Below are 23,002 nucleotides of genomic sequence, written 5' to 3'. Positions count from 1 at the left end.
GTAAGAACAAGGGACCAGTTAAAACCATTTCTCAAGGAAATGTGCTGTGATTTTGATATTTACTTGCCTTTATAGAATAGTAATGGGAGACCTTTGTCTGTTTACAGAATAATTCTATTGAAAACCAATAACTCTGTCACTTCCTGTTGCTGAGAAACATTGATGTCACCCCCGTGCCCCACCTGTGAGGTGACACTGGAAACCCCTGGCAGTGGAACATTTTAAATTGTTTCAGATTAAGAGATTTTCAGTGATTTTCCCCTTGAACTCCTGCAGCTGCCAGTGGCATTATAAACTCATGTGCCATTATAAACGTTGGATATGCCATTATCCATTTAAGAAGGATGGCAAATAATAGTGTAATACTGCATTTCTTCCTTTCCTTTCATCTCTGCTGCATTTGGAGCCCTCTGTAGTTCCTTGCAGTCACTGATGTTTGTTTTGCTGCACAGCTGAATTTCAGAGAACCTGCCAATAAAATCCCCTTTTTTTTTTGTTATGCATAAAGGCCACTTAATAGGAAAGGTGTGGAAATTGGTGTTTAAATTGGTCAGAACCAACAGCAGGTTTGAGTGTACCCAAGAACAGGCAAGGACCTGGGACTGAGGAATAGGGAATTTTCCTCATCTGCCCCTGGCCTGGTGGGATTGCCTCTGCCTCAGTTATTTTAGATGTATAATGAAAATAACTGCAATAACTGTCCTGTTGTGTTTGGCAGAGCTGAGAACTGGCTTGGAAGTCTTGTGGATACTAGAAGCAGTAGTTTAAATAAATCATTGTATACCTAATTTATAGAACAGATGAAATAGAGATGGGAAAAGATGAAAATTCAATAGCTTGATGCTGAATTCACAGCAGTTTTACATTTCTGTGGATACTTGGTCTTTATTATAGTTACTACCTCCAGTCAGTCTCTTTTTAAAATTTTTTTTATTACCTTCCCACAGATTCTTAACACATTCTTTCATTTGAGGGACTGTGTTTCCTAAAATCTGATGGACTCTGGAAAAATATTGATGTTCTGACAGCAGCAGCTCAGCTTTTGAAACCCAGATGATATTGTCCTAGTCTGCAGGAAATAAATACACTGCACAAGAGTTCACTGGGAAATTCAATCATGAAAACAAAAAAGGGATTTTGTTCTGAACTTGAATAAAAAAGAGTCTGTTCTTTGTAAAAGTTGTGCAGGAAAAGAAATAATCAGACACAGGGGCATGTCAGAACAAGGTGGAACGTCACACAAGGTGAGCAGACTGACAAATTAAAGTCAAGAACAAAACTCAAGCCTAGAAGAGGCAGAGGAAGGAAGTAAAAATCCTCCAGTAGTTCTGAGATCAGTCAGAAAACTCTCAAAAACTCACCTCTAATAAATCAAGGTTCTGATTTGAAAAAAAATCCAATTTTTTAATTTTAAGGGTTTTTTTTTTTTCAAAAGAAAATATTCTCAAAGTTGTCTTCTTTACACTTGATTTTCATGGAGAAGCTAATTTGTTTTCTCCAAACCAAAAGCATTCCCAGGCAGTGCCAAGCCCAGGTAGGTGAGATTTCCCTTGGTGTTTGTTTGACAGGAGCTGGGAGGTGGAAGGCAGCTCTCCCTTGGGTGCAGTGCCAGGGCAGGAGCTCCCAAAATCAGGGAACAGAGCAGGGAGCTCCCAAAATCAGGGAACAGAGAGCAGGGAGCTCCCAAAATCAGGGAACAGAGCAGCAGGAGCTCCCAAAATCAGGGAACAGAGAGCAGGGAGCTCCCAAAATCAGAGCAGGGAGCTCCCAAAATCAGGGAACAGAGCAGGGAGCTCCCAAAATCAGGGAACAGAGAGCAGGGAGCTCCCAAAATCAGGGAACAGAGCAGAAGGAGCTCCCAAAATCAGGGAACAGAGAGAAGGGAGCTCCCAAAATCAGGGAACAGAGAGAAGGGAGCTCCCAAAATCAGGGAACAGAGCAGGGAGCTCCCAAAATCAGGGAACAGAGCAGGGAGCTCCCAAAATCAGGGAACAGAGAGCAGGGAGCTCCCAAAATCAGGGAACAGAGAGCAGGGAGCTCCCAAAATCAGGGAACAGAGCAGCAGGAGCTCCCAAAATCAGGGAACAGAGAGCAGGGAGCTCCCAAAATCAGGGAACAGAGCAGGGAGCTCCCAAAATCAGGGAACAGAGAGAAGGGAGCTCCCAAAATCAGGGAACAGAGAGCAGGGAGCTCCCAAAATCAGGGAACAGAGAGCAGGAGCTCCCAAAATCAGGGAACAGAGAGCAGGAGCTCCCAAAATCAGGGAACAGAGCAGGGAGCTCCCAAAATCAAACAGAGAGCTAGGAGCTCCCAAAATCAGGGAACAGAGCAGCAGGAGCTCCCAAAATCAGGGAACAGAGAGCAGGGAGCTCCCAAAATCAGGGGACAGAGAGCAGGAGCTCTGGGTGTGCAAGGATAGAAGGGCTGATGCTGCACTGGCCACAGATGTGATGTTTTTCTTTTCCCTGCATCCCATACAGCAGCAGGAGACTTTATGAAGTGAAGCAGACCCGAGGTGCATCGAATGTGAGTCTGTGTCCCTGCATGGATTGTGCAGGGTGTAAACTTTCACTCCCAGGGGTGAAGGAAGCAGCAGCTGTGTGTGATACTGACTGTTTGCAGTTCTGAAAGCAAGGGGGGATGGAGATTCTCTCCCCTAATTGTTGACTTCAAGCATAAAGAGACATGTGAGCCCTTCAACAGGCAATGGAGAGAGAGAAATGTTCCACAGAATCTCTGGTGCTGGCCCTGCAGGCACTCAGGGCTCAGGAGAGGCTGAGCCAGGCTGTGAGAGCCCAGAGCAGCTGTGAAATCACCTGAACAGGTGAGATCAGTGAGTGCAGCAGCCTGGCCCGGGCAGATAACACAGCCCCTCTTCAGGAATGAAAGCAGTAATTCTCTGGGTGAGGCACAGATACTTCCTGCAGATCCATGCTGGTCAGAAAATGGAATCCTCCTTGTGCAGGACAGTGAGTGAGAGCCTCTCCCAGGGCACGTTTAACCTCCATAATGCACTTCTCAAATACAGCTAATGCTCATCCTGCTCTGGCCAGGCCTTTCACCAGTGTTTGAGCTGTAGTCAGGGAAGACATAAACCCCACTTCTCCTGCCCCTGCCCAGTGACTGCTGTCTGCCCTCAGGAGATCCCAGAGCACTTTGCACAGGTCGTGGCTGCTTTCCCAAGGATCTCTCCCTGCTCATGAATGGTTTTCCCTGAGGCACAGCCCTGGGAAGGGCTGCAGGGAGCAGGGCTCTGTGTCCAAGGCAGGGAGAGGCAGCATGTTGTCCTGCAGCATGTTGGGATGTGGTGCAGACACGCTGTAATGAATTTGTGCATCCTTCTATAGCATTAAGCAGCTGTTGTTACAGAAGGACGTGGATTCCTGCCCAGGTAGGGCTGGTGGAAGGGGATGAGCACACAGATTGCAGTGCTAAACTCACGTGATACACAACCTTATGTTTCAGTGCCTGCAGTTCTGCTCTCGTGAAGCTGAAGCCTTTTCAAGCCATGAGAGATGCCAGCTCTCCCCCTGCACCAGGGGCAGAGAATTCCCTCTAGAAAACCCTCCCTCAGCCCAGTCTGAAGGAAATATCAAAGAGTTAGAGAGTGTCTGAAGGAAGCTTTTCCAAATGGCCATCCCTGATGTTGTTAAATATTATTAAGCCTATGGGACAAACACACAGAGCCAGAAAATTGTATCTTTGACTGCTGATGGTGCTCAAGTGAATCTGATAATTATGTTCCATGGCAAGGCATGGCCTCCTTAGACTCCTCTGTGGAGAAAACAATGCCTTTGAGGAATGTTCAGATTAATTATTTCATGGCCATTTGAAAACAACCATTAGTGTATCAGTTTGTACACTCACTGCTCTCGAGCACAGAACTCTGCCCATTTTGTGTCCACTTGCAGGGGGATATTGTTTGATTCCAGTCAGAGGGGAGCCACAATTTTATTAAGTCAGAACATGATTATGTTCTTCTGGAACAAAAAGGGAAAAAACCAATATCTTTAAATGAACTGAGAAACTCTAAATATGCTTTAAAATGGTTCCCAGTCACCTGCTGCTGGGAAGAAATGGCTGGAGCCTGTCAGGAGAGCGTTCAGGTCCTGCTCAGATTTCTGAATACAGCACAAATTCCAGTGCGAGTGGCTGGCAGAGCTTTCCAGATTTTGAGGCTGACTTTAGGCCCTTTGTTTCTTGGCTAAAGGGGCCTGAAACAGGAGTCAGGAGCTCTTGCTGCCTGTCCTCTGTGCAGACATTCAAAATCAGTCTCACAGCATTGCTGCCCAGCTCTGCAGCCCCAGGTGGGCACTGGGAGCAAAGGTGCCACCAAGCAGGTTTGGGCATGATGTGCTGAGCAGAAATGACCTGAGCCCAGGCTCAGAGAGGGCTCTGCTGGTGCACAAGGCACAGTGAGTCTGCTGACAGGCTGCAATTACTGCTGCCAAGTGCACCAGGCTGTGTTCTGAACCTTTGCTTAATGGGGGCAGATCTGTTCTGAGCTATGAAAAAACACAAACCCCAAACTGCCTCAGGTCACAGAAATGACAGGCTCTGTGTGTCTAATCAGGTTTCACCTTCAGCAGCAGGTTTTGCTTGTTCATCCTACATAAAGCTCACAATGAGCTGAATTTCCTTGGTTAAAAAACATGAAGTGGAGTAAATCTCAGCTTTGGTTTCCATGAACCCATGAGAGAGCTGCTCTGTGTGCCAGGTACACTCTGCTGAGATCTGAGCTTCCTTCAGTGGCTCCACGGCAAAAAGACAAGTTCAGAAATGAGACTCTGCTGTGGAGTCTCTGCATCGTGCTTTTTTGAGCTAAAGCAAATTGTTTTTGCAGCACTGATACACATCTAGAATAATATTCAATTAGGCTAATGGCTGCTGCTCCATTGTTCAGTGAGAAGCAGTGATTGGGAACCTCTGAGCATGGCTCAATCTGCACTAATTCCTGCTGCACAACACCTGCACCTGCCTGGCCATCCCACAGCAAATAAAACCTTTTCAGAGGTTTTATTTCTATATATTTATATATATATATTATTTATATATCTATATATTATTTATATATATATTATTTCTACAAATTTCTATTTCTATTTTATTCTATAGGTTTTATTAGGAGATAGAGGATGACCTTTAGCTTGGACAGCAGAGGCTGCAGGGTTTGTGATGTCCCTCTGTCAGAACTGACCCCTCCAGCAGGGATGGATTCTCCAGGGATGAGGAAACAGAGCAGGGGATGGATGTTGGAATGAGTGGGATGGAGACTTGTGCTGACACCTGAGAACCTGGGGAATTGCTGATTCCACAAGTGCTGCACTGAAATGGTGACTGCAGAGTAAGGAAGCAGCTGAAGTTCAGCTCTTTAGTGGGAGGGAGGAAGGAAAGGAAATGAGGAAGGAAAAAATGTCAAGGAATGTAATCTCTTTGCAAAATTTTACATTTTCTAATCTTTCATAAACACATAATCCCAGCTGTTTGTTCTTGCCTTTGGGTGATTGAATGGTGTATGTTACCTGACAGAACAGTGGAAAATGGAGTTTTCTCACAGCCAGGTTTCATTAATATGTATTGGAAACCTAAAACGGTGTTCAGCCACGAGGGGTAAAACTACAGAATTGCTGTGGATTATAATAATTTCAGCAAAGCATCTAATTTATATATTAAGCTTGCTTAATGGATTTATATTGCCTTGCTCTTTGATCTGAAGCAAAAGGTGGTGAATAATTTATCAAATAAAAAGCCCTCCCCTAGCCCAGCCCACACGTCACAATCTGCCCTGTAATTTACATTTTTTAAGAGATGCCGTTTCCAGGCAGAAGAGCTGCTTCCTAAAAGACTCCTTCTAATATTACAAATGTATTTTCGTGAGCTACACTCAGGGGAAAGAAATAATAATGAAGGAATGCAATTCTACAGACAAATGTTCCAGCTCTCTGCCTTCCTCACTAAAGACAGTCATTTCAGCTAAATGCCAAAAGGCATTTAACTGTAGCATTTGTCAGTGGAACAGGGCTGGCTTTGGGTTTCCCTCCTGATTTACAATGGAGTGTTTATTGGGTTTAGTGTACTGTAGCATGTTTTGTTAACCTCTAGAAAAACGCAGGCAGCTGGTGCATTAATCCCAGGGATGATTCCTGTCAGGGGACAGGGCTGCAGGGCTCTGGGGAGCTTCTGGCTGCTCCACAGGGCAGCAATCAGCTCTGCCTGACCTGGGCCAGCTCCTGAGGTGCTGCTTGAGAGATGGATCACCCATGCCTCCATGGCTTCATTTTTCAGCAAAAACAGGGTGAAAGTGCTGCATGGTGGGAGCTGGGGGAGCTACCATAGCCACCTGCCCAAGGAGCATTTAGGTCACTGTTCAGTTGGGTTTGAAGCACAGTTCTGGGAGCTTTGAGCCTGGAGCTCCTCAGCTGATTTGTGCTTGTCCATGGGAGTCACTCCTAAACATTCCCAGCTCCTGGTCCATGCCAGGGACAGCCCATGGGAGTCATTCCCCACATTCCCAGCTCCTGGTCCATGCCAGGGACAGCCCATGGGAGTCATTCCCCACATTCCCAGCTCCTGGTCCATGCCCAGGGACAGCCCATGGGAGTCATTCCCCACATTCCCAGCTCCTGGTCCATGCCAGGGACAGCCCATGGGAGTCATTCCCCACATTCCCAGCTCCTGGTCCATGCCAGGGACAGCCCATGGGAGTCATTCCCCACATTCCCAGCTCCTGGTCCATGCCCAGGGACAGCCCATGGGAGTCATTCCCCACATTCCCAGCTCCTGGTCCATGCCAGGGACAGCCCATGGGAGTCATTCCCCACATTCCCAGCTCCTGGTCCATGCCCAGGGACAGCAGTGTTTGCAGTCACAGCCCATGGCAGTCACTTCTCAACAATCCCAGCTCCTGGTCCCTCCCCAGTGTTTGCAGTCCCAGCTCTCTCAGGGCTCCTAACACTTCTCCCATTCACTTTTCCCCCTCATTTGTCCAAACCCACCAGTTGTCAAACATTTACTAGGGCTGTGTGGCAGCGTTGATTCATATTTAAATAAAGCCATTATGCCAGCCTTGAGTTCCAGTAGTTTTCTGCTCTTCCTCTTGAGTATTTCTCTCAGTAGTGCCATCTAATCAGCTTTAGGTTTTAATTAAACAGCTGTCATTTGCTTCCTAGTTCTGTTGCGACCTGATGTTGTATTAAATTTTAATTTAGCCTGGGCTGCATAAGAAGTAGATTCCTTCAGACAACAAAGAAATGCTATTAGCAGGTTACAGTTGTAATTAAGAGGAGCTCTGCTGAAGTGCTAATGCAGTCAGGTAGAGAGCTGCAGACAAACACACATAATAATAATTATTATTATTATTCAGGGATGGAGCCTGTGATATGAATGTGTAGATTCCACCCCTTCAGGATGCTGAGCTGAAGGAGTTGGTCAAGATCTGATCCCAAGAAAAGAAATAGGAAAGGATTCCCACTTTTTCACCAGGGCCTTGCAGTGCCCACAGTCAGAGGGTCCTGGCTGATGTTCCACTGTGCCACATTGGAGAACCATCAGCTCAATGAGCCCTCTCTGCATCCCAGATGCTACCAGAAATCAAAGGGAGCTGAAGTTCAGCAGCTCTTTTCCTGCAGGAAACTCTAGCATGGAAATGCAAACCAAGCTTTACAGAATTTAGATGAAATGTTATGACTTGTTGAAGAAGCACTAAAAGGTTTGTTTATAAATCTACTGGACAGTCAATTAGTTCATATTTCTTCCTCAGGGGAAATATATTTTTGCAGTCTATAAATAGCCAGCCCTTAAGAAGGCTTTAAACAGCCCATTATATTTGTGCAGCACTCAGTGCAGGCATCAGGCCTGTGGGATATTGATTTTGTGGTGGAGCTGCTCACAGAGGAGAGCAGGGTTTGTTTGGGAGGCTGCCCCAGCTAATTAGCACAGGGGCTCCTGTGTGTGCTGGGCAGCTCAGCAAGGTCCTGTGCTTGTCTCATGCTCATCTTTTATGGGAGGAATGCAAATGCCTTTAGAACTTCTCATTGTCCTTCAGTGCAAGGTCTGAGTGCAGCTTTGGCACTGAGAGCTGCAGAGGGGACTGGAGCCTTGTGCTTTGCCAGCCAGCATGGCCAACACCTGGGTGATGGCACAAACAGCACAAAACCCAAATGGGAATGGATCAGGCCTGCTGGGAGCTGGTTCCAGTGCACCAAGGTGCAGAGAGCCTTTAATCCTGGCTCAGTGTTTAATCCTGGCTCGGTGTTTAATCCTGACTCAGTGTTTAATCCCGACTCCCTGGTGCTTTGGTCAGGCTGTGACTGACACAGGCCCTGCCTGCCTGACCTGAGCAGCTCACAGCTGTGCTAACAGAGAGGCTGCAAGTGGAATTTGTTGTGTGCTCGCTGTTTGTGACCTTGGCCAAAATAGATTTTCCCCAGATGAGTTGAAGAACACCGTCTATTGTTGGAGAATGTTGGAGAATTGCTCCTCCCGAGCCCTTTGACCCAGGACCACCGGGTCTTCATCAAATATCTGATATCTGAGGGCTTAGGATATGTGGGGTGTTTGCAGTGGTGAAATCTAACTGCCTCTCCTCTGGCCTGTGGATGAATTACCTTCTCTTTGCTGTCTTATAAAACCTTTTTCCACGTGAGGTGCCCCTAAGTGCTTTCTTCCACCTGGCAGTGCATTTTCTCCTCAGCCTTGTTCAAATCTCAGTCTTTGCAAAGGATTTTCAGTTGTTTTTTTCACACTTCCACTTCTGTCACACACTCCTTTCTTTGCCAGTGTCCCTCTCTCCTGGCTGGCAGCTGGTTATAAATGATCCTGTTCAGCAGAAACAAAAACCAGACAGTCATTGACTGGTAGAACATCTGGTTTGTGCCTCTCAGAGAACAGAACAAAGCCTGCACTTATTTCCTGAGGTGTTATCCAAAAAGCCTCTCTGCTCAGGATGACTCTTCAGTCACACTGGAGTGTGATGTGAGGCTGAGCACGTCCTTTCAGGGCTGTCCTGAGCAGAAATGAACTCCAGTGTGTGCTGGATGCCTTTGTGCTGCCCATAAACCTCTCTGGGGCTCTCAGAGGTGCCTGGCACTGCTGGTATTAGTGCTGCAGCTCATTTAATTCAGGCTGCTTTCTGTAGAAGGTTCTGAATATTGATTAATAATACATCTTAGCTGCAAGTATTTATTGGTCTTCTCCAGCTGTCCTTAGCTTGTGGTCAATGCCCATTATTCTCTATCAATCTAGCCAGCAGCCAGAGCAAATGATAGTGAATATATCTCCCTATGCAAGCTGCCATCAAATTTTTCACTAAAATCCATTCCTTCTTCCACCAATTCTAATAATGGAATTTAAAGTTAGATTGGTTTGAAGCAACTTTTTTATTTTTTCTCCTGCTAACTGGCAAGCAATTAGTTTTATGGAAGTTGCAAAATGAAAAGGGGATTGATTCAGAGCAGTATTTCCTATTGCAGGTTTTTTGAGGGGGGCAGAATGAATCCCTGTGAAATCCCAGATCATTCCTTGCCCCATTTGTGTGTCATCTTTTGGGCTGGCAGTCAGCACTGCTTCTGCTTCTGCTGCTCCCCTCCAGCCTGGACCTGCTCATGCCAGGCAGGAGCCTCTGCAGCAACTCATTTGGAGTAATTAATCAACCTGAGACAGAGAGGAAGGCTGTGAAATGGAGTCATTAGAGTGCCAGCACTGTGAATTCATCAGGGTTACAGATAAACGTGGTTAAGCATCTCTAGGTGGGGAAATACTAAAACAATCGTGTATGGATGTTTTTCTCCTAATGTGTTTATGGAAGGAAATGGTCGACTCACAGCAGAGTGAGCTGGAACAGGAAGGAAGAAATGCTGTTGTGGTGGGGGATAATCACCTCCCAAACCACTGGCACCATTTGGGGCAAAGGGCTGGGAGGTTTCTGGTGATGCCCTGGAGATCCTGCTGAGCAGTGCTGTGCTTTCAGATCCCTTCCCTCAGCCAGAAATGTGTAAATGGGCTCAAAGGGATAAACCCAGGTTTGTCAGAACAGGCCTTGGTGCTCCTGATGCAGCTTTTGGCTTAGGAAGCTGCTAAAACATTGCAGGGAGCTGGGAGGGTGGGAGGTCCCATCCCTGTCACTGTCACGACCCCTGTGCCATTCTCGTGCTGTTGTGCCGCTCCAACACTCAGCCTGTGTTTGTGTGTGCCCCCAGGACACAGAAATCCTCAACACAGCCATCCTGACGGGCAGGATGGTGGCAGTGCCAGTCAAGGTGGTGGCCGTGCAGGAGGACGGCTCCGTGGTCGACGTCTCTGACTCCGCCGAGTGCAGATCTGCTGATGAAGACGTGGTCAAGGTGAGGCACCCACAGGAGTTTGCTGCGCCCAGTTCTGGGCCCTCAGTTTGGGAGGGATGTTGAGATGCTTGAGTGTGTCCAGAGGGGGCAACAGGGCTGGTGAGGGGCTGGGAACACAAACCCTGTGAGGGGTGTTTGAAGGAGCTGGGGGTGTTTAGCCTGGACAAGGGGAGGCTTAGGGGTGACCTTATTGCTCTCTTGGAGGTGACCTTATGGCTCTTTTAGGGGTGACCTTATTGCTCTCTTAGAGTGACCTTATTGCTCTCTTAGAGGTGACCTTATTGCTCACTTAGAGGTGACCTTTTTGCTCTCTTGGAGTGACCTTATTGCCCTCTTAGGGGTGACCTTATTGCTCTCTTAGAGTGACCTTATTGCTCTCTTAGAGTGACCTTATTGCTCTCTTAGAGTGACCTTATTGCCCTCTTAGAGTGACTTTATTGCTCTCTTAGAGGTGACCTTATGGCTCTTTTAGGGGTGACCTTATTGCTCTCTTAGAGTGACCTTATTGCTCTCTTAGGGGTGACCTTATTGCCCTCTTGGAAGTGTCCTTATTGTCCTCTTAGAGTGACCTTATTGCCCTCTTAGAGGTGACCTTATTGCCCTCTTAGGGGTGACCTTATTGCCCTCTTAGAGGTGACCTTATTGCTCTCTTAGAGTGACCTTATTGCCCTCTTAGGGGTGACCTTATTGCCCTCTTAGAGGTGACCTTATTTCCCTCTTACAGTGACCTTATTGCTCTCTTAGGGTGACCTTATTGCCCTCTTAGAGGTGACCTTATTGCCCTCTTAGGGGTGACCTTATTGCCCTCTTAGAGGTGACCTTATTGCCCTCTTACAGTGACCTTATTGCTCTCTTAGGGTGACCTTATTGCCCTCTTAGGGTGACCTTATTGCTCTCTTAGGAGTGACCTTATTGCTCTCTTAGGGTGACCTTATTGCCCTCTTAGGGTGACCTTATTGCCCTCTTACAGTGACCTTATTGCTCTCTTACAGTGACCTTATTGCTCTCTCAGAGGGCAATAGAGCTCCTCCCAGAGGGGTTCTATGTGTGCCCTGCCCATGGTTTCACAGCAATGGTACAGAATGTTGGCACAGGGGGCAGGCAGATTCCTTCCTGCTCTGGCTGCATCGCCAGTCAGGAGTTTCTTATAATGAACGATCCTGAACTGTACCAACACCAGTAGAGAGTGACAGGGATAAAGAATAACAACCATATTGCAAAAAGTCTTAAAATGAGAGCTGTGAGCTTTTAAACAATGTAGTGCTGTGTTTTACTGTTTTGTTTTTTTTTTAAATATTGTGTTCAAGTGGTTTTGTCTCCCTGACATAGTGATGAAAATTGTGTTGATGTGACTTTCCCAAGACCCTGCCTGTCTGACTTCTGACACCATTGCATGGCTTGCAGCTTTTAGCTCATTAGTGTTATTAATATTTTAGACATAAAAGAGGTGCTTTTGAATATCTTGAATATATTAATTTGTTTTATTATGTGATTTGAGGGTGTTCTTGTTTCAAATGAACTTAAAAATTAACTACAGAGAATTCTGTATGAGGTGGGTATTTTGGTATTACATATGGGTTCCATATTTTCCCTTAGGTATCAGATAGGGAAAGAAAAAAATCCCATTTTCTTTTTCTGGAAACCAGAATTCTTTGAAGGTCCTTACCACAGGAACATGGATGAATATCTTTGTTTATAACTAGATTAATTGTCAAAGGAAAAGATTGCCTTGATAAATGTTGCTATTCTTTACATTTTTTCTGTGTAGCATACAGCTATTATCTGATTAGTGACTATTATTTATGAATTGATAAACATGAATTGTATATTATAAACCCAAGCATTGAGTTCTAGATCATTAACATATTGCTGGGACTGTTTTCTTTTTGCACCTCAGAAAACCAGATCTAAAAGATGAGGTGTGGAGACTTTTATTTTTATTAATTGAGCTTCTAGGACTTGCTGTACTTGGAGAATACTGGACTGAACCAGACAGGATTTACAATGTTTTGTGGGTTTTTTTGGTAGTGACTTGATATAATTCAGGTCTTCATTTGTCTGCTTTAGGAGATTATTTGGGTCTCAAATCACTGACACTGGGCAATGCCCCTGTGACCCTCTCCCAGGCCTGGTACCCATCTCTCAAATATTTAGACATGGTGAACAAACCCATGAGGTCTCGATGTGGTGTTTGTTGAGTTGATATTGCTTCATCCTGGTGGTATAAATGGGGAGTAATGTTATTTTTGTGAAAATTGCAGCATACTTGCATGATTTCACTCACAAATTACTGAGACTGAATGCTGTTCAGGCATAATTTTTTAACTGCAAATATATGTATTGGTTGCAAGATTGAATCCATAACAATTAATTAGCTGAGTTAAAATTTAGTACAACGTTTATGTGCCTATATTTTTTCAGAAAAATGCATATTCCGTTTACAAGCCCCTTTGGTAAAGTCAATATTGACTTTGCTTCTGAATTTCTGTTGCCTTTTCCATATAGGTTGTAGTGCTAAACCCTCTAATGAGAGTTGTCAGGCATTTTGGATCTAATTGCCTTATCTTAAGCTTCTTTTCACTCTTAATTCTGCCTTTATTGTTTCTTTGATGCTGGAGACATATTCCTATTCTTTTGGGCAGAATAGAGTGTTGCGTTCTTAACCTTTTATTTCTGTTTAATAGCTAATGATTTAATAGCCAATTAATGAGACAACTCTTTGATCACTGCTCTAACATCATTATTTTCAGTTAAGGCAGTGAATTGAAGCTAGATTAAATAAAAACAGGCTTCCACCCAGGCTCTTATGTGTTTGTACAAAATGAGTTTTTCTGGGCAGGGACCTGGTGCTGCTCAGAGATGGGCAAAGAGATCAGAGATGAACAAGGGGTTTATTTGTGTGCCAGAGCTGGGAATGTTCCCTCTTCTCAGCCATTTCACAGTTTAACAGCTTCCCAAGGAGAGAATATTTCAGCTCCTTTTTCCAAAGCCTACCTAATTAGTGGTAAATACAATAAAACACACCCAGGGGTTTTTGACCTTGCATTTTCAGCATGTGATCCTCAAAGGAATCTGACAGCTGAACTTGCTTTGGTTCATCCCAATCTCTGCTTCCTAGATTTGACATAAATCCTAATACTGACCAAGCCTCCCACTGGAACTGGCTGCCCTCTAAAATATTTGGATGGAAACATTCCTGTAAGTTAAAGGAAGTCTTGTGCTTATTCCATGATTTAAAAGGAACGTTTAATGCTGTTGGCATTTGAGGGAAAAGATTGGCTTTATGATTAAGGCACTGAAATGCTCCTCAGCATTAATTTCCATATCTCTTGCTGATTTCCTGTGTGACTGTGGGTAAATCACTCATTCCCCTCGGAATCTTGCTTCCTTATCTGCTCACAAGGAGAGAAATTCATCCTTCCCCCTCCTCCACCTGCGTTATATGGTTTCTAGAGTTTCTGTTGACTCTGAATGGCCAAAATCCTCATCTTGACCTCATTCACCTCAGCGCTGTCCTCTCCTCCAGGACCTGTGTGCCTGCTTTTCCTGCAAACCCTAAATAACTAATCAGGCTGTGAAGCTGAGAAGAAAGGAATGGTGTGAGCGTGGCAGAGGTTGATTACAGAGGGTTTATTGCAGGAGGAAATGGACCCTGAGGGGCTTTGGCATGGCCAGAACTCAGTGAGGAGCTGCAGGCAAGGTTCATGCCCTCCTCTGGAACAGTGCCTCTGAAAGCCTGAGCTGCAGTAATTCCACATGAAGGGAAATTCTGGAGGCTCTGGGGTCCCATGGTAGTTGTAAACATCACCATCAGCATCAAATGAAGGAATTCTAATGAGGACAGCTTCTTAGTCCAAATGTTTATCTCAGTGGTGTTCGATTGAAAGAGAGACAGCTGCCCAATTAATTCATCCTTCCATTAGTCATAACTCTGTGTCCTTTGCAAGTTACACACAAAGTGACTGATTGTTCCAATTAATCTCTGCAGTCACTCAATGCCTTACACCATGGACTAATTTAGCCTGATTTCTTTTATTTTATTTTACTTTTTGGTAGGAGAAAAGGCCCTCAGTAGAACAGCAGGGAGTCAGGGCCTCCCCCTGCCCATTTGTGCCCACACATGAATCAGGAGGAACAGACAGGCTCCCCGTGCCCAGCACAGGCACACTGGGAACAATGGTGCTCAATAACTCCCTGTGAACTCCATCTGTGCCACAATGTGCCTTCCTTGTTATCTTGCTAGAGGAAAGCTCTTCAATGAATTATTTTTCACCTTTTCATAATTTCCTGTCTAATTATAATGAAAGTAAAATTCAAACCATTCCTGCCCTCTACTTTTGGAACACAAACCTTATCTTGAACTCTCCATAATTAATGGTAAAACAATAGAAGACCTAATTTTCCTGGCAGCAGCCAGCCAGGCTTTATCTAATGTGCAGAAAAACCCAGTGTAACAAAGGCAGAGAGGTAATAGCTGGAATAGATTAAATCTGAGGAGAGCTCTTCCCTCTTGCAGACAAAGCAGATGAGTGACTGAGGACCTCATCCAACAGCCCTGGGCACAGGGATCTCCAACCCCAGCACAAAAACTGCAACAGGGACCCATGGGCAAAACACAAACAGGGAAATGGAGGGATACTGAGCTTCTCCAATTTAGATGGCACTGAATTTTTGAGAACAAACCCTTGCTGCAGGCTCACAGCACATTCTTGGGACAATTTACAGAAAGAAGAGCCTGCCTGGAGTTGTTAAATACAGCTATTTATGCAGCAGCTCTGAAAACAAAGCCAAAGCTTGTAATTTGCAAGTTCTGCAGCTGCTTTGCCATTAAAGTGTGTGATCAAGAATGTGATGGACTTGTACATAAAGCAGAGCTAATCTTGTTCCTCCATCTATCACATTTTTGAGTACCTATCACTGTATTACCTAGCAGCTTTATTTTGTGGTCACTTGTGCAGAAATTACCTTCATCCAGGAGGCCAAACTCTTCCTGGAAGCAGTGAAAATCCTCTCTGCTTGTTTGTATGATGGATTTACTTTGGTGCCACTTGGCTTGTTGCACTGTGAATTTTGAGCTGGATCTTATTTTCTCAGTGATCTTTTTCTTCAGTGGAGCATTCAGGACTGGCAGAAGGGAATGGACCCTGCAGGTGTGAGTGCCCCAGAGCAGGGCCAGGCTGGGGCTGGGGGCTGGAGATATGTGAGTGTTTAATGTGTGAGTCCTTCTCCCTGACCCTCCTGTCCTTTCAATCCACCTGGCTGCTGCCAGCAGCCCCATGCCCTCAGCTGTGAGCAGCTCCAGGAGGATTCAGTGGCCACAAAGAGTTGTCTTGTTAAACATCTTGCCTTTTGTATCTGTAGGTAGATATGCCTGAGTTAGGGCAATAATGAATTATCATCGAGCTGTTTGCAATTCATCAAACTTCTAAATTAGAGCTTCTTGCAATTTCTGGCCATTTTGGACAAAAAGTCCGTTCTCTTTGTCCCCATACAAAGCTCATCTTTATGAGTCATTAGGGGTGGGCAGGGGAGCACATCAGATCTCTCTGCAATATGTCTGCTGTTGAATTAAGGATTTTGCTCTTTGCTGAAATATCAGAGGTTCTGACATCCCGGTCACCAGATTCTGCTAATTAGTTTTCTAGCTTGACAAAGTATGATCAGAACAGAGACCACAGCCACTTACTGCATATTAAAGATTTAGCTTAAAATGTTCTCGCTACAACAGGTGGAAATCTGTATTGTTTTAGGATCGTGCCAAGATAAAACTTTGTGTTTGGAGTTATATTTGCACACAAACCAGCTCCATGTAGAGCAATAAGGATGCCAGCGAGGCAGTCGCACAAAATCACATATTGAGGCATTAATATTCTGTATACAGCACACGTTGTACACAGTTTATAGCAAAATATATGTGTGTGCCTTCCTGAAGCTATATTTGAACACACACAGCCTTCAAAGCCAGCTTGAGAAAACAGTGTTTTGTCTGGGAGAGGGATTCGCTCAGAGCAGACCACACCGACATGTGCAATTACACACATTTCGGCAGAGATGCTTATGGTGTCTTCCAAGGCACCAGCTGCTACTTCAGAGGAGGAAAACAATTCTATGGCTTAGCATTTGGCTGCTCTGAGAGCAGGAATGCAGAGGGCACGGATCCCAGTCATGGGAAACAATCATCACCCAACCATGGCACTGCTCAGGATAAACTCTGAATATTTTATAGTAAGAAAAGCACGAGTAAATGAACAACTCAGTCCACGCTCAACAAAGGCAGCAATAAGTAGCTGTTGTTGGGGGAAAATGACAAAATTTTACAGGCTTTTCCTCCAGATTCTGTAGGCCATAAGCTGTACTTTGTAGACTTTATCCTAGCTGCCCATTTAAATATTCTAATTGCAGCTCTGTGAACCTCATGATTCCAAGGCTTTTACACCTCTTGAACTACCATTCTGGCTGAGCAAATTAATTCAGATTCCCATTGTCATCAAAGCCCCGGGGCCAAGCTGTGCTCTCAGCAAAGTCCTGGCAGCGTGTGACGGGCAGGGAGTGATGGGGGCGTGCAGAGGGCACAGTTTGCTGGTGTCGGAGTTAGAGCAGCCATCAGCTGTCAGCCCTGCATGGAGCAAAGCCTTTCTGTGCTGCCCTGCCTGCCGTGGGGCTGGGCACACACGGGGCAGCACCGCCTGAGCGACAGTGCACACCCAGCACTGAATCCCCGACAAGGACTCCATTTCTTCATGCAGAAAAGCCAATTCTTTATTCACAAGGCTCATGGTTATAGGAAATATCAGCAGGCACCGTGTTAAATCTAGTTGGCTAACAATACTCTGAAACTCAGTTTACTCGGGCCCATGTGTATATCCATCAAATCTCTCTATTTTTGGTTAGTTTACGTATTTTCTTCATGGATTCTCATGGGACAGATCTTTTGTTATTACAGGTGCAACCTGTTTTTCTCTACAGGAATAGATTGTTATGCAAACTGGAAGTCATTCCTCTCATTTTTCCACATGGGGACTTACACACTGCCTGCTAGCTTAGCTAGAGCAGCAAGCCCTGAACCCTATTTTACAAAGCCTTTCTTTTATTCTGTCTCTGCCTGTCTGCAGCACTGAGGCAGCTCAGCAGTGATTTGCACTGGCAGAGCCAAAGCTCTGCATTCCCCAGCTCTGTGGGTCACAGTGGGGTTCTGAAGGCAGCTTTGGGTGTTTATTTTTGTGGTTCAGCTCACCCACACCTGTGTTTCAGTAACGTGTTCCGAGATGCTCTCCCCTGAGATTGGGATTGGAGTTGGAGATGGAGATGAGGAGGCTGACATGGCACCATCAGTTTGAAGTACAGTTAATTTATTTGACAGAAGAAGCAGCTCCTGTTGACAGTAACCAGCTCCCTTCCTCCTCTGTGGGCAAAGGCAGCTTTCTCTTGCTAGGTTTTCAGTTATTTATGGGTTTGCATTCTCATTATATGGAACTGGAATTCAGAGTGAAAGCTAGTTTGGTGTTCTTCACAGGATCAGGAACAGGAGGAGAATTAACACCTGGGTTGGATTGGGATTCTGAGGGGAATGGGGAAAACCAGCCTTAAAGAATCGTACTTAATGCTGAGTTATTGAGTCAGACAGCTCATTAAATGAGGATGAAAGAACAAAGTGAAGTTATAAATGGATTTCTTTTTCCATTTGCCTCAAGTATGGCAGAGTTGCACTGGGGTGTGGTTTTTCTCTTCCAATTAATTGCACACTCTGGGAAGAGTGTTCCTCAGCTTCAGTTTGAGCAGTGGCTTCAATGGTTAACTAAATGTCAAGATTTTGCATTTTGTTTTGTTTTGTCAATTATTAAGGTCTGATTTATACTCATGGCACTGTACCAAGACATTTACTCCCACATCTAAGACTTGAATTGCTAGAGTTGTTTTTGTGAGTCGAGCCAGGCTATTGGAGAATGGTCCAGGTAAATATTTTAAAATATCAGAAGTGTTAAGTGGCAATTAAACTTTAAAGTTTGCATCTGTTCAAGAAGAATTTGAGGGGCAGATTTGGAGCTCTGTGATGCTTGGCTGGGGAATTGAGCAGCTTTCCATCAAATTCACTGTGAAAATGAATCACTTTTTGTTAATATTAAGTTGTTGAGTTTTACTCCTTTGATGAATTTCTCCTGAGGAAAGGCACTGGAAGTGCTCCATGGTTCTAGAACAAATGGGCATTGTGTTCAGAGAGGGCAGTCAGCTCCCAGCCCTGGCTTGGCAGGGCCATCCCTGCAGCCTCAGTCACCTTGGTGTTCCAGACACTGATCAGCACTTGGGTTTTACCTCTGCTGCAGCTCCGGTCACAATGGAATGGCAAAAACCTGGTTTCATTTAAAAATGTGGCAGTTTAGAGTCAAACCCAAACATATGGTAAAAAACCAGAGTCTGGCAGCAAAGGGGAGGCAAAAAGAGCATCCAAGGCCATAGGAGTGGATATGGAAACTGCTGGGCTGAGGGTGAAACCTCTCCCCAGTGTCAGCCTGGCCCAAAATCCCTGGTGAGCCTGAGGGGACAATGAGCAGAGAGACATGAACTGGAGCAGGTGTCAGCAAGAGGCTGGGAGAGGAACATTTCCCTTCCTGGCACAGGTCTGGGTGTTTGTTTGATGGATTACTCACAGAGTGCCTGCAGTGCACACAGTGCCCGCCTTGCAGCTCTGTCCTGCAGCTGCACAGGAGCCCCCAGGGCTGGCTGCAGCACAGACAGGAGCTGCAACAGGACAGCAGCTGCAGCACAGGCAGCAGGGAGCAGCAACAGGAGAACAACTGCAGCACAGACCCCAGTGCTCCCATCCTGTGCAAACCCCAGTGCAGGGGTACCAGCCCCAGCCCAGCAGGGCACAGGGCTGGATGGGACTGCAGGACTGGCAGCAAGGGCACTCCTTTGTGCGAGAGGCATTGTCACCACAGAGGAGTTCCTAGCAGGAAATGCTAGCTCCTATTTCTATTGTTTATTTATTTGCTCCTTTCCAATTGCTGCTTCTGAGATTGCTGTTAGGATTTAATTTGCCATCCCCCTCCGGTGGCTCTCAGGTTTCCTTCTGGAAGCATAAGAGGAAATCCTTAAGACACACAGTTCTTCCTTAGATCTCTTACAATCAGCATTATGCACTGCAGAGCCAAATTAATGTATGCCCTTCCTCATTGTTTCCCTTCTTAATTCATTTCTTTCCATAAAGGCTCAGCAAGCAGCAATTTTCCAAGTGAGTTTTTAATCGCCTGAGCTCAGCATGATTACTGTCTCACAATCTAGTCACCATTTGATGCAATCAGTATTTCAGAATACAATCATCCTTTTTTTTTTTCCCCAAAAACTGAATATTACATGGCCAGCTGATAACACTTGGCTTCAAAGAAACATGAAATACTTGCAGTGCTGTGTGAGAGAACAGAACCTGTGATTGCAGGGTCTTCCCCAGCCAAGTGCATGGAGGTGATGTGAAACACTTTTGTGAGATGGGGCACAAAGAAATTCATTATTGCAATGCAAAGAGCTCAGGCTGGGGAGGCGGGGAGGGAAGGAAGGGGAAGATGGGAATGTGGCACGCTGAAGTATTCCTTACTGCTGGGACGTTTGCTTTGAAAGGGCCTTTCAAGAGTACATGTTGCCAGGGGAGATTTTCTCTCCACAGCTTTTATTGCCACCCCACAAACAAAAGATTTCAAAACAGCCATACAGGAAACCTGCAGACTTAAACAGTTGCTGCCACACAGAAGCTGGAGACTTCCAGATTTCCCCAACCTGCAGTGAGTTTAGCATGAGAGATTATCAGAGTGAAATGAGAAAATCCTGCCTCGGAGGAAATGCTTCATTGCTGTGTTTTTAAGCACAGTTTGTGTACTATCAATGCCAAGAAAATGTTTTCATAATTGCTAAGTGGAGATCAGGATCTGAGGACAAAAAGCAGAGGCAAAGTGGCACTGAAGGAGAGAAAGGACAAAGGGGAAGAGCAGCTGCAGGTGCTGTGCCCTTAGGGCAGGGCTGTGCCCATCCTGCAGCTCCTGCAGAGCACCAGGGCTGGCTTTGGTGTCCTCATGCAAGGTGACACAGGGAGAAACCCCCGGGGCTGCACTGGACCCTGGGTGCATTTCCGTGGGCAGGATCCATCAGCAGGGCTGCCACGGAGAGCTCAGAGCCTGAGGGGCTTCTCCTGGTGCTGTCCCTGGAGAAAGGGAGAGCCCACGGGGTGTGGGTGCTGCCCAGCCCTGCTGGGGATGCCTCAGCACTGGAATTGTTGGAGTTTGTGGAATTGTTGGGTTTGAAATCTCCCAGACAGCCATTTGCTGAGACCTTCTGTTCCTCACAAACGTGACAGTGGGGCTTGTTTCATTGCCTTATGCTATTATTGATATTTTCATCTTGTGTAACCAGTTCTGCTGAGGGAAAATCTATTATTGCCAACTTTGATCCCCTGAATTCCTGTAAGGAGATGCCTCCAAGCTTTGGCCCATTTGAGGCAAGCACAGATGGTTTTGTACAGGAGTGTGGCTCCTCAGAGAAGGCTGCTGACCTCGTGTGAGTCAGGGACCCTGTTCTGAAGACTGAAGACATCCTGAAGGGGATTGCTGCTGCCTGTCTTTCAAATAATTCTTTCTGTCTGTCGCTGGGAGTTCAGGAAGAGCTGCAGCAAGCTCAGGGAAAAGCCTGAGGTACCTGAGAATGTGTGGTCACCACAAACTGACATCAGAGCCCCTGCTGCAGGGGTGTCCTGCCATAAGGATGAGATTTCTGACAGCAGAGAGAATTTCCCTAAAACTCAGGAGCCCTCCTTGAAATCCTGGCAAGAATATGAAATTATTTCAGAATAAGCCAAATGGACAGAAAAAAATGTATGGGTTTGGGCAGCAAGCATGGTTAAAATCCCAAACAGAACTTCACCAAACCCTCCTTTGCACAGAAGTGGAGATCAGAGCAAGGAACTATTTGAAGATTTTGGGATGAAATAGGAAGTGAAGCTGCAGAGGAGGAGATGACAGCTGTCCTACCACAGCCTCCAAAGTGCACCTGCAGCACAAACACTGGGAAAAAATCCATGTGATGTCAGCTGAGAAGCCACTATTAAGAGAAACTTAAAAGAAGACAGGGAGCATGAGCCTCTTACAGAAAATAAAGGGAAAAATCTATTCAGCCTTCAGTGCTGATTGCACAGAGAATAAAAGCAGAGTGCAGCACCTGCAGCAGGGATGCCTGGGATGCAAATGCTGCACAGGACTTGTGCTGTGCTTGGGCAGAAATGGGGCAGTCCCAGCACTGGCTTGCACTTTGGTTAGTGTCCCCAGAGAGCAGCAGCACAAAGGAAAATTGTGCATTAATTAAGAAATTAAATCTGTCCTTCACGTTAACTTGTTCTTTTGTAGCTCTAGCAAGGAGGAGATGAAAGTAAGAGAGGGACTTGGGGTTTCATGGGAAGGAATTTCTGTGTCTGTGCATGGGATGTTCACATCTGGGTTGCACCTCTGGGGCTGCTCTCTGATCGTGTCCCTCTGAGCAAACCCCCTTGGGCCTGGCAATGTGACTGAAATTCAAATAAATCTCTGCTGCCTGAACCACTCTGGGTGGCAGCCACAGCAAAGAATGGACCAGATCCTGCAGCAGTGGAAAACTGCAATTTATTTTTACCCAAACCCAGCCTGAGCAATGTCCAGTTCATCCTGGTGCTCTCTGCCTGCTTGGTTACCTGATTTCTTTGCTTTCATTTGCTTCCCCTGCCTCCTCTTCCAGGCATTTTCAACGCTGGCTTTTCCCATCCATTTTTCTAGGGATTTTGAACAAAGCACCATTTTTAATGACACCATTTCCTTTCCAGACACAGTCTGGAAGAATTTTCTGTTTGTGTGGCACCTGTAAATTTTCTGGTTAGGAAAGAGAACTCATAATTTCTAGTAAAAGAGCCAGATTTATACGTTTTCTGTGATTCTGGGGATGTATTTTTATGTCTCACATAGCTTTTACATAAACTTCTCTTGTGATGAAATGAAGAGAAGGTAGAAACCTTTTCCCACTCTTCCCCTGTTTTTCTCTTCTTTCACTGTGGCATGTTTTTCTGTATCTACACAGCCCTAAGGGAAGATGTTGAAAAACAAAAGGAAAGAGGAAAAATCCTGAAGTACAAGAGCAAACTTATGGCAGCACTCTGCAGTTTGTCACTTGCCTTTCATGCATGAGCTGGAACAGTTGTTTGTGCCCAGATTCCAGGGGAAACTGAAGAACTTTACAGATCTGTCTTGGCATTTGGACAGGGTTCATGCCAGTCCATGGCAGAAAGACTGACAGATAGGGAGGCCAGCTCGTCTGTAAATGGATTTTAGCAGGGTGTTGTTGGATGAGAGAGAGGCCCAGTCCACATGTGTCATGCAGGCTTTGGATCAAAAATGCTCCAGTGAAGAGCACTCAGGTAGCTCTGCACTGCTTTTTCTGATAATTCAATCTCTGCCTGTAAGTGAGAGTCAATAGTGAAGTATTGATTTCAATAAGTTGTGGTTTCTGAAGAGCTCTGTGAAGAAAGGCAAATTTTTGTCATCCAGAATGTGGCATTTTGACATTTGTTCTCACTGTGATTAGGTTTTTTAAAAGTTCTCCTCAAAAGAGGAGAATACTGTGGTTTGGTTTGTTTTCTGCCACGGGGTCTGCAGAAT

At 45.5% G+C, this 23,002-nt stretch overlaps 1 protein-coding gene across 1 annotated transcript in view; it reads left to right on the top strand.

Moving 5' to 3' along the window:
* The window catches only part of TMEM132B (transmembrane protein 132B), a 215,542-nt gene that overhangs the window by 163,755 nt on the left and 28,785 nt on the right, over nt 1-23,002 (top strand). The window contains exon 5 of the mRNA XM_058036938.1: nt 10,197-10,340. Coding sequence (XP_057892921.1) covers nt 10,197-10,340 — 144 coding nt within the window. The remainder of the gene's footprint in view (nt 1-10,196; nt 10,341-23,002) is intronic.

Source organism: Melospiza georgiana, chromosome 18 (assembly GCF_028018845.1).
Source record: "Melospiza georgiana isolate bMelGeo1 chromosome 18, bMelGeo1.pri, whole genome shotgun sequence".
In the NCBI taxonomy this organism is placed as follows: domain Eukaryota; kingdom Metazoa; phylum Chordata; class Aves; order Passeriformes; family Passerellidae; genus Melospiza; species Melospiza georgiana.
This window is presented reverse-complemented; position numbering and strand designations above follow the sequence as displayed.